This window comes from Artemia franciscana, chromosome 16 (assembly GCF_032884065.1).
Source record: "Artemia franciscana chromosome 16, ASM3288406v1, whole genome shotgun sequence".
NCBI lineage: Eukaryota > Metazoa > Arthropoda > Branchiopoda > Anostraca > Artemiidae > Artemia > Artemia franciscana.
In genome coordinates, this window is record NC_088878.1 from 4,131,663 (window position 1) to 4,146,607 (window position 14,945).

Sequence of the window (14,945 nt, forward strand, 5' to 3'; positions counted from 1 at the left end):
ACTTTCAGTATTTTCAAAGATTTCTGGTACCCCCTAACTACCCCCCCCCCCCCCAATTACACTGCTTCCGGTTGAGATTTAAAATAAGAGATCTGAGTTACGAGGTCCTTCTAAATATGAAATTTCATTAAGATCCGATCACTCCTTCGTAAGTTGAAAATATGTCATTTTTTCAAATTTTTCAGAATTGACCCCCCCCCCCCCCAATAGAGCGGATCCGTTCCAATTGTGTAAATCGCGTAATCAAGACTTCTACTTTTTTCCACCAAGTTTCATCCCGATCCCACCAATCTAAGCGTTTTCCATCATTTTAGGTTCCCCACCCCAAACTCCCCCCAATGTTACCAGATCCGGGCGCAACTTAAAATAAGAGCTTTGAGACACGATATCCTTCTAAATATGAAATTTCATTGAGATCCGCTCACCCATTCGTAAGTTAAAAATACCTCATTTTTTCTAATTTTTCAGAATTAACCCCCCCTCCCCAAAAAACTACCCTAAAGAGAGCGGATCCGTTCCGGTTATGTCAATTAAGTATCTAGGACCTGTGCTTATTTTTCCCACCAAGTTTCATCCCGATCCCTCCACTCTAAGTGTTTTCCAAGTTTTAGGTTTCCCCCTCCCAACTGCCCCCCAATGTCACAAGATCCGGTCGGGATTCAAAATAAGAGCTCTGAGACACGATATCCTTCTAAATATCAAATTTCATTGAGATCCGATCACCCGTTCGTAAGTTAAAAATACCTCATTTTTTAGTTTTTCAGAATTAACCCCCCCCCCCAACTACCCCAAAGAGAGCAGATCCGGTCCGGTTATGTCAGTCACGCATCTTCACGTATCAGTCACGTAGACAGGTTTTTATTCTTCCCATCCAGTTTCATCCTGATCTCAACGCTTTAAGTATTTTCTAAGATTTCCGGTACCCCCCAACTGCCCCCCCCCCAATTACGCTGGATTCGGTTGAGATTTAAAATAAGAGATCTGAGTTACGAGGTCCTTCTAAATATGAAATTTCATTAAGATTCGGTCAATCTTTCGTAAGTTGACAATACGTCATTTTTTCAAATTTTTCAGAATTAACCCCCCCCCCCCAATAGAACGGATCCGTTCCAATTATCTAAATCACGTATCTAAGACTTCTGCTTTTTCCACCAAGTTTCATCCCGATCCCTCCAATCTAAGCGTTTTCCATCATTTTAGGTTCCCCACCCCAAACTCCCCCCAATGTTACCAGATCCGGTCGCAACTTAAAATAAGAGCTTTGGGATACGATATCCTTCTAAATATCAAATTTCATTGAGATCCGATCACCTGTTCGTGAGTTAAAAATACCTCATTTTTTCTAATTTTTCGGAATCACCCCCCCCCCCCCCCAACTACCCCAAAGGGAGCGGATCCGTTCCGGTTATGTCAATCTTGTATCTAGGACCTGTGCTTATTTTTCTCACCAATTTCCATCACGATCCCTCCAATCTAAGCGTTTTCCATCATTTTAGGTATCCCCCTCCCAACTCCCCCCCCCCAATGTCACCAGATCCGGTCAGGATTCAAAATAAGAGCTCTGAGACACGATATCCTTCTAAATATATAATTTCATTGAGATCTGATCACCCGTTCGTAAGTTAAAAATACCTCATTTTTTTTAGTTTTTCAGAATTTACCCCCCCCCCCAAACTACCCCAAAGAGAGCAGATCCGGTCCGGTTATGTCAGTCACGTATCTTAGACAGGTTTTTATTCTTCCCCTCCAGTTTCATCCTGATCTCACCGCTTTAAGTATTTTCTAAGATTTTCGGTTCCCCCTACCTGCCCCCCAATATCACCAGATCCAGTCGGGATTTAAAATAACAGCTCTGAGACACGATATCCTTCCAAACATCAAATTTCATTAAGATCTGACCAACCGTTCGTAAGTTAAAAATACTTCAATTTTTCTATTTTTTCCGAATTAACAGGCCCCCCACTCCCCCCAGATGGTCAAATCAGGAAAACGACTATTTCTAATTTAATCTAGTCCGGTCCCTGATACGCCTGCCAAATTTCATCGTCCTAGCTTACCTGGAAGTGCCTAAAGTAGCAAAACCGGGACCGACAGACCGACAGAATTTGCGATTGCTATATGTCACTTGATTAATACCAAGTGCCATAAAAATGTGAAATTTTGCATTTTTTGCCAGAAGATAAATGACGGATGCGTGTTTATTTGTATGTTTTCCCCCCAGAGGTGATCGTATCGACCCAGTGGTGCTAGAATATCGCGAGAGGGCTCATTCGAACGGAAATTAAAAGTTGTAGTGCTTTTTTTAAGTGAACGAAAAATTGAAGGGCAACTAGGTTCACTCCCACACTTGTTTTTTCCCAAACTCCCACGCTTGTTTTTTCCCAAAGTCACTAGATCAAAATTTTGAGATAGGCATTTTGTTCAGCATAGTCGAAAAATCTAATAACTATGTCTTTGAGGATGAATTATTCCCCCACAGTTCACGGGGGAAAGGGTGCAAGGTATGAACTTTGCCTATTGTTTACGTATAGTATTGGTTATTGGAAAATATACAGAAGTTTTCAGGAGGATCTTTTCTGGTGGGGGGGGGGGTCGGGGAGAGGAAGTTATGTAGAACGATCTTTCCATGGGGAAAGTTTTCAAGGGGGGAGGGACATTTCTATAAAAGGGGCGCCGGGTTTCCGAGCATCATTTAAAAAACGATTAGAAATTAAATAGAAAAAACAAGTTTTTTAAACTGAAAGTAGGGAGCAATATTTGATAAGAAAACGAACAGAAATCATTACGTATATGAGGGGGTTCGCCCCCCCTAGTCAATACCTTACTCTTTACGCTAAAGTTTTCTTTTAGTACTTTCAAAAGAGCTATTTATTCTAATTAAACGGCCTTCGTGTTTCAGGGGTCATTCTTAAAGAATTGGAACAAAATTCAAACTTTAGCGCAAAGAGCGAAATATTGACTAGGAGACGTACCCTCTCATATACGCAATAATTTCTGTTCGTTTTAAGTTTTAATTTTGCTCTTTACTTTCAGTTGAAAAAACTTGTTTCTTTATTTAATATAGTAAAGGCCTGGGCACGGGGAAGTCTTTAGGTGTTGAGCCATTCTCAAACATTTTCCCAAGCCCATACAGAGCCTTGTAGAGAAGGTCTAAGTATACTCAAACTCGAGAAACAAAGAAACGAACTCAGCTTTTACTTAGATCCACGAGACAATAGAGAAGGGCGAAATGGGGAGGGGTAGGGCACTCATATATATGCTTACAATGATCAATAAAGTTAAAAAAAATATTTAAGAGAAAGATGACGAATTTAGGAGAATATTACAACATTTTTTGGAAGGGGGATACCTTGAACAGGTGCCAATGAGAGCAAGACGCATTCTGAGGCACACTATTATACACTTCTTTTAAAATGTCATTTTCCTGAGCAGCAATTTTTTGAGAACCAGAGGAGGGTCAAAGACCCCCCCCCCCAGAAAAGTTCATGAAAAAGATTTCTTTTCTGTTTTTAATTTTGAATAATGGCGTATAGTCTCTATAAATTATGTGAATACATAAAATCTTTTTCACCCTCCCCCCTCCGTTGGCGTTATTCTTAATCATAAAATTGCCAAAACAAAACAATCAAGAGAACAGGGGAAGGGTTAATGAATATCGACATGGGAAAGTTAAAATGAATTAAAAAAAAGGGTACGAGTATATGAAAATACCTTAGGAGAAGTATATTCAGTTTGCTGGATGAGAACAAGTGCTGAAGCGATTAGTGCACCTTGTCGGACGTAATTGACAGGGTCGTTGGCCAAAGTTTCCAAAAGATTTACTGCCTCCTAGAAAAAAGACATAAATTAACTTCCCAAAATGATATTTAACTAATGAGGATACAGTATTAAATATCTCACATAAACGAATCTATAGAACGAAAACTATCACATTAACGAAAACTATAGAACATAATAAATATACATTTTTCCTTTGATTTTTCTCAAGTAATGATTGTTCTATAGTCATAAAAACCAAGATCTCGGCACCGGTGTTGAGACACACTGGTAAGAAAACCTATAAAAAGTTGGGATGTTGGCAGTGTGATGATGGAATATTAGAGGTTGGATGCACTATGTCAAAGAGGTAAGTCAATTTTTCTTGGCAGAAGTTAGTTCTATATATAGAACTAAGTATGTATTACTAAGTATATATTAGTATAGTATATATTACTAAGAAGTTAGTAATATATACATATATATACATATATATACATATATATATATACATATATATACATATATATATATACATATATATACATATATATACATATATATACATATATATATATACATATATATACATATATATATATACATATATATATATATATATATATATATATATATATATATATATATATATATATATATATATATATATATATATATATATATATATATATATATATATATATATATATATATATATATATATATATATATATATATATATATATATATATATATATATATATATATATATATATATATATATATATATATGGATTTCTTTTCATACACGGCAATGAGGTTCCCCATGACAACACACGTCTCAAAATTTTCCCTGCATTTCTGAATTCAGTCCTGAAATTGTCTTGTACAAAAAATTTAACGTTTTCCTCTACATTATTCGGGTCTCCATATCAGGTCTGTTTTTACAATCCTTTAAAATTGCAAAACAATAATTACCCTCCCTGAAAAAAAATAATCCAAACTCCTTTACTATTATTCTTAAGATTAATATTACTAGCCAATTAGAATTATTAACAGCAGAAATCCAGCAAAGGGTCCAATAAAGAAAAAACAGGCATACACATTTCGAAAATAAAATGTTATATTACTCTACTAAAGCAAAATTTCGAATTTTGCCATGTTGAATTTTGTGTTTTAAGTTTGGAGCGAATATTTTTAAAGGGATTGCAATAACGCCAGGGATGAAAAATAAAGCACCACCAAGTGGCACACCGAAATTTAGCGCCACTATTAATCTACATTTGATGTTTCCACTGGATATATTTAAGACTTCTAGAAAAATGAATTGCTAAATCTTTTGACAAATTATGAGAAAAAAGACAAGCTTCTATTTTCAGCCTCTAGCAAATGTTTATCAAAAACTCATTTGTCAAGCAACATTTTTCTATATCCTGACTAGCTTTATTTGTGTACCATGTCTGGAATATTCAGTGAAGGGGCTATTAGATGCGTGGAATTTGTTTGCTCACGATTTCCCATCTGGAAACTCGTAAATTCTTATTTTGAAGTTGCTTTGTTTAGTAGGCGAATGAGAAAATGAGGACAAGTATGCTTTTTCAGCTCATTTTCCCGAAAGCATAAGCTCCATACGAAAGCATGATCTACTAAAAATGTAGTATATCGAAAAACCAAGAACAGTGAAATGAAATACACTGTTTGAATTGATTGAGTGAAAACTTACAAAACCATATATCTTAAAATTTAGAAAAAAAAAACAGGGCGAATTTTAAAAAAGGGTAAATACAATTGTTTAAAATTATTGAATTTTAGATTGTTGAAAAAATTCAATTTTTAATGGTTAAGACCTTTACATGCATTTATGAGTTTTTGGTAGTAGCGGCTGTCAAGTTAAAGCAAAAAAAAAGTGGAGGAGAAAAAATCAGCAAAAAGCTAAAAACATATGGCACGCAACAGCTTATGAAGCTGTACCTTACCTAAGATGTAGTTGTCAGTGACAATTAATGTTTGAATAGAGCGAGGTCAAATTTAATTAATCAATTTTGGTTATTTGTTTTCGTGACTTTCGTGACAGTACTGACAAAATGAGACACTTTCCTAAAAACTCCAAAATTTTCAAAAAGTAAAATCTTAGAAGATGACGGTTTTCAGGCCTGACTGGATCTAAGATGAATGAAGAGGCAAAATGTTTTAATCTTGATTTCCAAAGCGCTTTTAAAACTCACCTAAACCAGACATTAGCCACAAGAGGCATTAACCTTGAAGCACTAAAAGCACAGATTATCTATTAGGCTTCAGTAGATATCTCACTTCTAGCAAAATGCATGGACCGAAGTTTTCCTCAATTACATCGGCCATCTAACAAAACTAATAGTACCGTCAATATAAATTAATTCTAGGGGTTACCTTAAACAAACTGCAATAGTTTTGATATTGGTATCGTTCAAACCGGAAAACAACTTTCGACACCATAATAAAAATCGGTCAAAATCGGCCGTGATGAAATAGAAGTTTTTTCGTCTTTTCTTCTAAATTACGACTTAAAAAAAAAATAACTGGTGCTTTTAAAAAGTAGGTGATAGGAAAATATGGTACACAGATCACGAATATGGACTCAGTTTTGTGTTTTTACCATCCCTGAGTCACTTTCCCCCCTCCCACTCACACACTCATGCGCGAGATAAAGCGTACATTAATATAGGATATTTAACGAAGTCGGATCCAGTCAGAGAAATTTTACACTTCCTATGCCGAAATTCTAGGTAAGAGGTGTGTCCTAGTGCTTGCAAATCCCCCCCTCACGAACACCCAGTCAAATAAATGGTTTTGTATGTATCTCAAAATTGTCCAGCATCTGCAATGTTCTTCAACGCTATTGGTGAGAAATTGTTCGAAAGATGCGGTGATGTGTAAGAACAAGCTGACCTGTTTTGCCGACATTTGAGTTTGAAAGTAGGTATAAGCAGTACTCTAACTGATCAATTTTGGCTTCTAATTATTTTTTTCTTAGTTAAGTTCACCAATGCGACAAGATAAGTGTTCACTAGTAAATGTTCACTAGAGAAAAGAGAAGTAGTACGAGGGTTATGCAAGGCATTGTGGACAAAACGCTAGGAAATTTATGCTCTCCTTTCCTTAAGAGTAACTAGTGCTCTCCGAAGAAGGGAAATGCAAGGTACTTTACCCTCGCACAAGATAACTCTTAGGCATCTTTTTTGAACTACCTCTATTGTGACCGACAATTCGTTAAATAACTGTGCAGCCACGCGTTGTCATCTCTCCCTTGCTAATTGGAGTGGCTTTTCAAATGCATAATCACTATCCCTCCAAATGCCTGATTGATGACTTGAATTTGCTGGGGTTTTGCTCCTTCTATTTTGAAGTTTTGAGGCTTGAGAAAAGTACTGCCGTTTATTATGGAATCGAACTGCAAGAGATTACGTCTGACAGTCTTGTCCAACAGGTGGGGGATAACATTGATAATGACATAAGTACTCTTGATGGTAGAAACACCTTTCATGGCATGGGTACCATTGCTGTTGTAGCCCCAGGGCTAAAAGTCTCGTTAAAGAGTATCTCTCGGCGGGAGGTTACCATTGAGGAGATAAACGTAACTGGAAGAATCCGAATCGTCCACAGAAAGTCAAGAGATTCTGTCCTTTCGATAATGTATTATGACTTCCTTCATTCAGGATTCAAAGAAGATAAGATTTCAAAAATTATGTAGTTTTGGCATGCGTCATGGCATCACAAGCTATCTAGGTAAAGTTGGAGTGGAACCATGCAATCAGTCAGGGTCGGAAACCATCCCAGGAGAGCCAACGTTTTCTTTCTTATTATGATCAATCTTCCTTCAAGCGACGAGACTACACTAAAAATCATTGCCCATCAGGATGAACGGTACAGCTTTACTCCGGTCATAACCTTTGACAAGCCGTTGTGATGGAAGTATATGAAGATTATTGCAGCAGAAGGACCTGGAAGTAACGTCGCAAAAATAGTTGCTAGACTAGGAGGACTCCACACCCTCATGAGTTTTGTCGGGGCCATTGGATCTTTGATGGATGGATCTGTACTGAAAGAAACCTTTGAATTAATATACGCTTTCGATACAGTTCCTCATCTTGCAAATGGTAAGGCTATTTCTCGAGCAATGCGAGCCAAAACTATTGTAGGTGTAGTACTTAAACTAAATATGGAACTTAGTTGATTAATTAGCATTAAATATAGTTGAGCTTGGTGGGTCGAAGACCTATATGAGAAAGTAGTGGATGGACGAGTTTCTCTTGAACATATCTCCCAGTTTTTTAGTCTTATGAAAGTCAAAACTTTTCTGTCGGCTCGTAAATCAGAGCAAAGTCACGATAATCGAAAAGGAAAACTGTGGATACAGTATATGGTTGCCATTCTTCGAAATTTCCTCAGAGCTGGACGTATAGGTCAATGGAAACTTCATTTGCACACAGTTTTTGACATGCTCCCTAACCTCACAGCAGCTGGTCACGACAACTACACGAAGTCGGCGAGGCTGTACCTAAAGCGGACGAAAAGATTTGAACGTACAGGCCCAACACTTTTCCAGTCTTTCAAAAAAGGCTTGCACGTTGTGAGAAGATCACACATATTTTCGGCCGGTTTATCTGCTGATTTGGTCATAGAACAAAAACTAATGAGAAGTCTGGGAATGGCAACCAGATTGAATAGAGGTAGAAGAATGATGGAAGTACAGAGACTTAAATGGGTAATGGGGTATCCAGCCTGTGCTCACGTTAATCTTCTGATGCAAGAGGTGATGGATGTTTTGTATCACACAAGCGACCAACACAAAGATTCTTGTATTCAAGGCAGCAGAGGGACTACAAACACACACAAATAGTTATTGACTTTGTCGCGCAGTAGTCTCCTTTCGAAGGAGATACGCCATCGCTTCGAAGCCTTGCTACTGGCATGACGGCTGCAGAAAACACGAATGCCGAAAAAGCAGTGGAAATCGGGAAGAAGATTCTTGATAGAATGGTAGGGGAATCTCTGAAGGAGCATTCGTTCAAACGGAAGGATCAGGCGGTCATTATGACGGTGAAGCAGAAAATTGGTGAGAAATCCACCGTGTCTTCTAACTGTGTCCGAAACACTGAATATGGTCCAAGAATCTTCACTTAAATATGAACTTTGCTCCTATCTTGCATCACTTTTTGATGACTTTGGCACGTTCCGAAAAGCCAAATAAACCAGAGCTAGCATAGGCTATAAAACGACTTTAAAAATTTAGTCTGACTTGCACCTACGTTTTAGAGCGATACCGGAAATACGTTTCATCAAGATATCCAGACGCCATTATTGTTTTGATGGCTACGACATAGCTCTTTTGACAAAAGATGACTCATCTTAGGCGAAAGCGCGTCACTAGAAGGGAAGTACTGTTTAGCATAGAATACGACTGACCACAAAAAAAAGGAATGTCTTTCGTGCAAAAAAAATAAAGCCCATTTCTTCAAGTTCTTTCTGATTATTTATGAGGCAAAGGTCTAAGAACAATCCAAGATAAAGCATCGACTTGCTTTTTGTGTTTGCAGAGATTGAGTGTTCGAAGACTTGGAACACAAGTTAAAGGTGACGATACCGACTTGTTGGTGTTGTTACTTTGTCACTGTATGCCAGAGCACCACAAGGTTAACCTGCACATTGAGCCTAGAGCAACCGCTTCAGGTGCAACTTGGGACATCGCATCCATTGTTAAGAAGATTGGGACTGAAACCTGCAAACTATTTATTGAGTATTACCTACTTGCCGTATTATCTATTAATCGACATATTATGGACGTGTACCTCGATGTATTACGAAAAAATAATACCTACTCGAAAAGCAGAATGTTTAACAATTTCAAAATAATAGCATATAGAAGATACTTTAGAGGTGAGATCCCTCACAGTGGTAACAATTCAAGAAAATTTAGAGGGGAAGGGCATGTATTTGCCAAAATCTGAAGGGAGAATTTTCTTAATCAGGAGCCATGTAGTGAATATATCATATCATATCATATCTCTTATTTATACTGAACATATTTTTATTACAAAATCCTATTTTAATAGGGAAATTTGTGTAACAAAAAAGCAAGCAACAAAATCGAGCCATTTTTTACATTTGATACTCCAGTTAGATATCCGATATCAATATCCAGCATTGATGTCTGTACTGATTACCACATACTACAGTCAAATGCCATGCCAATGGTATATTTAGATTAATCATGATTTCTACCTAGGGTCTATATATGAAACTTAAACTAACTCGTTTTGTTATGCTACAATTAAAACAAAATTGCCGAAGAAAAGGTTCACTGCGTTTCCAAACAATTTTAGGAGTGAAAGGGGATACACAATACTTGTTCATAGAAACTTTGGGGGGCTTCCCACCACCTAGTCCACATATTGGAATGCTTGCTTAGCACAGTTCCACCACCCGTGGCAGTCCCCAAATGCTTGACACACTTCCACCACGCTTGGCACGCGCCACCTGGTGTAATTTATTTGTGAGAGAGAGCGACCCCTTGTATAGAACATGAATGTTGTTGACCTAAGAAATCCAATGAATGCACTAAAAAATACAATAAAGCCTCAGGGTTCTGTGCTGGGCCCTTTACTTTATTTATTTTACGAGGACATTATGCGGTTTTATCTGCAGAATGCATTTACTACTTATTTTGCGGATATTTGCAAAATCAGTAGATGATTTAATAACAAAAGCTAATATTGCTCTCAAAAGACTGGAGGTGTTTAAGTTCAAGTTTGCTGCGCGTGAATGTAAAGAAGACGTTTTTACAGACATTCTGTAGAGTGGGTGATTCAGTTGGTGTAGGCTAAGTGGTTAAGTCCTACTGTGTGATTAAATACAAAAACAAGTTATTTCAACTGAAAGTAAGGAACAGCATTAAAACTTAAAAGAAACAGAAATTATTACGTATATGAAGGGGATTGCCTCCTCCTCAACACCTCGCTGTTTACGCTAAACTTTTTTTTGTAGTTTTAAAAAGCTTATTAGTTCTTATCAAACGATCCTTGTATTTCAGGCGTCGTTCTTAAAGAATTGCGACGAAATTTAAACGTTACCGTAAAGACCAAGGTGCTAAGGAGGGAGCACTCAACTTCATGTACGTAATAATTTCTGTGCGTTTTGAAGTTTTAGTGCTACTCTTTACTTCATTTGAAAAAAAACTTGTTTTTAATTAATTTCTGACCATTTTTTAAATAATGACAGGAAATCTGGCCCCATTTCCACAGAGACATCCCTCTCTACACGGAAATATTTTCTAGACAATTCAATCCCGGTGAAAATTTACCTCTGAAGATTACCCTAACAACTCCACGCGTAAAATTGAGACGGAAAAGAGAAAGCAAGACGTATAAAAAGAATTTTGTTTAGGAATTCTGGCAAATTACCCAAGTGTGCAATTCCCCTGAAAAGTTCACCCCCCCTGGAAACTTCCCTCCCCATTGAAAATTCCCCCTAGAAAACCCCCCAGCTAAAGATAAGTCCCCCCATACGAAAATGTATACGAGGCGCCAGGGTCATGTTACATCCAAAGGTATATTTATTGGGCCTTTCAATTATGATGAACGAAGTGGTTATATCAAAACTTTGGTCGGACGATTTTGGGAAAAAGGGGCGGGAGAGGGGGCTTAGTCACCCTCCAATCTTTTTGTGTCACCTAAAAAGAGCATTAGAACCTTTAATTCCCGTTACAACGAGCCATCTTACGATGTTTTAGGACCAATCGATACGATAACCCATGTGGAAAAAAAAAACAAACAAATAAACACACATCCGAGATCTTTTTTTCTGGCAAAAAACAAAAACAAAAAAAACAATATTCCGCGTTTTTACAGATAGAAGCTTGAAACCTCTACAGTAAGGTTTTCTGATATGCTGAATTTGATGGTATGATTTTCATTTAGATTCTAAGGCTTTTAGGTTTTTTTTTCCCTTTTTTCGAATATCAGGCAAATATTCTCAGGCTTGGAGCCTTGAATGAGCAAGACTAAACTTAATGAAACTTATATATTTGAAATCAGCATAATACATGAAAACAGAATAACAAAATAATTGCATTTAAAATAAGTGTCCCAATCAACAACATACCTTTTTGCTTCTATTTCTGCAACATTAAGCTGTTGAAACATTGTTTCCAACCAATTTAATAGTGAGGAAAAACAAATTTGGCCGATTTTCCTCAACCACATTTTCAGAAACACTGCGAAGAATTTCACCGGGAAAAATTTCCTCTTTATTTAATAACATTGTTTGAAATTTGAAACATGGAAATTCTTTTGACACGCTATTTAGGGGCGGAATTTGTGACGACAAATTCTAGCTCTATAGCCTATTTTAAAGAGAAAATTGTCAACAGATGTGAATATAATGAAAATTCGCACGCTTAACATGATTCGTAAAGAAAAGGGCCTATTTTTAGAACAGGTTTTGGAATATAGTGTGAGTGATGTTGGATAGGGCGACTAAAAACACATTAACACCAACCAGCGAGAGAGGGTGTAGCCAATTCTTTGCAGCTTATTTGTAAGAGCATTTGAAGAAAAACATTTCAGGAAAAAAGTAATGGAAATATTATCAAGAATAAATCAGCACATACTTTAGTTTCAACATTCTTTTTTTCTTGGGGGGGGGGGGGGGTTGACGGTGAAATGCTACGGTCACAAAAAAAATATAACAAGAGTCCTTCAACACAGAGTCTAGTTTTAGCAGTTTTCCGGTGTTGGTAGTGAGATACTGCGCAATTAAAAACAAAAAGCAAGAAAACCTGTCCCTATCATATTAGAAACCCTAATATTATAACACCTCCGAAAACATTTTTTTTGTTATTCGCTTCCTGTAATAAGGTGCCACAGGTGACATGTATAAGAAACAGGACTTACCTATGAGAATCAGAATATCAGTGTCGGTTCACATAAAAATTGAGCGAAAAAAGAAAAGGGATGATTGGCATTTTTTATGTGAGTCAACGCTGAAACACTGATCTTCATCAGGTAGTCTTGTTTTCTCTGTTATCCTTTCTAAAAAGAGGTGTTGCTTCAGTCAAAAGAAACTCGATAAAATAGAAAAATGTAGATAAGTAACTGTCTTAAAAAGAAAAAGAGAAGAAACAAGGAGTAAGAAGGCAGGTAAACAATAAACAGAATAAAAATAAGGCACACCTTGAGTCCAGTACCAGCACAGGCTACCCCCAACGCCATGGCAGCTCCATAGCGAACATGAGGATTATAGCTTTCAGCTAGAAGAGAAACAACACTGGGGCACTGCTCAGGGGTCCTAAAAATAAAAACTATCATTAATACAAACTGAAAAAAGCCAAAATAATTAGTGAGAAAAATACTTGAAAAATATCCAGTTTTCTGACCCAAAAAATTATTAACATCTAACGAAATTAGTTTTGAAATGCAAATAATAACAATTTAGCATCAATTTACGAATAAATTTATCAATTCGATTTTATTTACATCATCATCGCTGTCTACTACCATCATACCTACGCACAGGGGAAGGTGGGAGATACTCCCGCTGTCCCTGAGATTACTCCGAACAACCCCCACTCCTTTCCAAATTACATCTAACAATAGTTAACTACTAATTTCCATATTATTAACCCCCCTTCTCTCCCCTAGGACAAATACCATGACCTCCTCTTTCCCCAAGTGTTGGACCTGTGTGTATCTACCGCTATCATCACATCTGTTTATTCTGTCAAAGGGGACTAGACACCCTTTGAAGCAGTAAACAGTCGTATGCTCACCGTTTTGCAGGATCCGATTTTTTCTTTTGTTTTTATCTTCTTCAAAAATACATCTATCTCGTATACAGAATAATTTCTGTTCATTTTAAGTTTTAACGTTGCTCATTGCTTACAGTTGAAAAAAACTTGATTTTTTTTTATTTTATTCCTGACTATTTAAAGCATACCAGGAAATCCCCCCCCCCTGTATAAAGTTTTCTTGAAAAATTCCCACCGGGAACTTTTCTCCCTTTGGAGAATTCCCCTCCCAGAAAACTCTTTGCAAAAATTTCCGTATTTCCGTAAATTTCCGAGGGCTAGCTGTCCTTCAAGCTTTTTGGTCACTTAAAAAGGGCACTAAAATTTTGATTTCCGTTCGAATGAGCCCTCTTCATATCTTCTAGGATTACTGGTTCGATATGGTCATTTCTCAGAAGAAAAAAACACGCATCCATGATTTTTCTGGCAAAAAAATACAAATTTCCACATTTTTATAGATATGAGCTTGAAACTTTTGCAGTAGGGTTCTCTAATATGCTGATCCTGATGGTGTGATTTTCATTAAGGTCGCTTGACTTTTTGGGATGTTTACCCCTTTTACGAAAATCAGGCAAATATTCTAAGACTCGTATCTTTTTATTAGTAACATTAAACTGGATTAATTGCATATATTTTGAATCATCATAGAAAATACAATTCTTTTGATGCATCTATTGTTATCATAATTCCATTTTTTAGAGTGTCAGTTACTATTGGGCCGAGTCGCAACAGTTCGTTACCCCGAACTGTTGGCAACCAATAAAAATTTTAAAGGAAGTAAATTATAGAAGAAAACTATTTGAATATTTCAGCTACATTAGAATTCAGCTTGAGCTATAATAAAAATCAACTTACGCTATCAAACGATTAAAAGTAAAACCATAAGCAAAACAAACTTAACAATATTAATTTGAACAAGTTCAGCAAGGATTCTTACTGGACTTGTCCTAGCCGACCTTGTTTACAGTAATGATGTCAGGACCGTTTTATCGATGAATCTTACTTTAAAATTTCTCGTTTTTCTCAAGTTGAATTTTATTTTCATTCTGCGTTTTGTTTCGTTGAGGATGACTATTGGACATAATAATCGAAACATTCAATCAAGGCCATATTTAGGGGGGAGAGGTTAGGGGATTTGAGCCCCCCTCGAAAAATTGTTGTTGCCTGACTTTAAAAACTTAACAAAAGTGAATACAAACACGTTGATGCGTCTTTGTTTAGTACCCTCCTCCCCCAAAAAAGTATTTTTATAACCCCCCCCCCTCCGAAAAGAAATCCTGAATATGCCTCTGCATTCAATTATTTTACTGTGTTATACTTTTCAGTGTGTTATCCTCTTTATCGTCTGTAGATGGAAAAGCAGCGTTGT

The 14,945-nt window shown here is 36.9% G+C and overlaps 1 protein-coding gene across 2 annotated transcripts in view; it reads right to left on the reverse strand.

The window, feature by feature from the left end:
- The window catches only part of LOC136036925 (26S proteasome non-ATPase regulatory subunit 1-like), a 239,848-nt gene that overhangs the window by 43,973 nt on the left and 180,930 nt on the right, over positions 1–14,945 (reverse strand). For both annotated transcript variants that reach the window (XM_065719311.1, XM_065719310.1), the window contains exons 13-14: positions 12,963–13,077; positions 3,712–3,828 (exon numbers count right to left, since the gene is read on the reverse strand). In XM_065719311.1, coding sequence (XP_065575383.1) covers positions 3,712–3,828; positions 12,963–13,077 — 232 coding nt within the window. The remainder of the gene's footprint in view (positions 1–3,711; positions 3,829–12,962; positions 13,078–14,945) is intronic.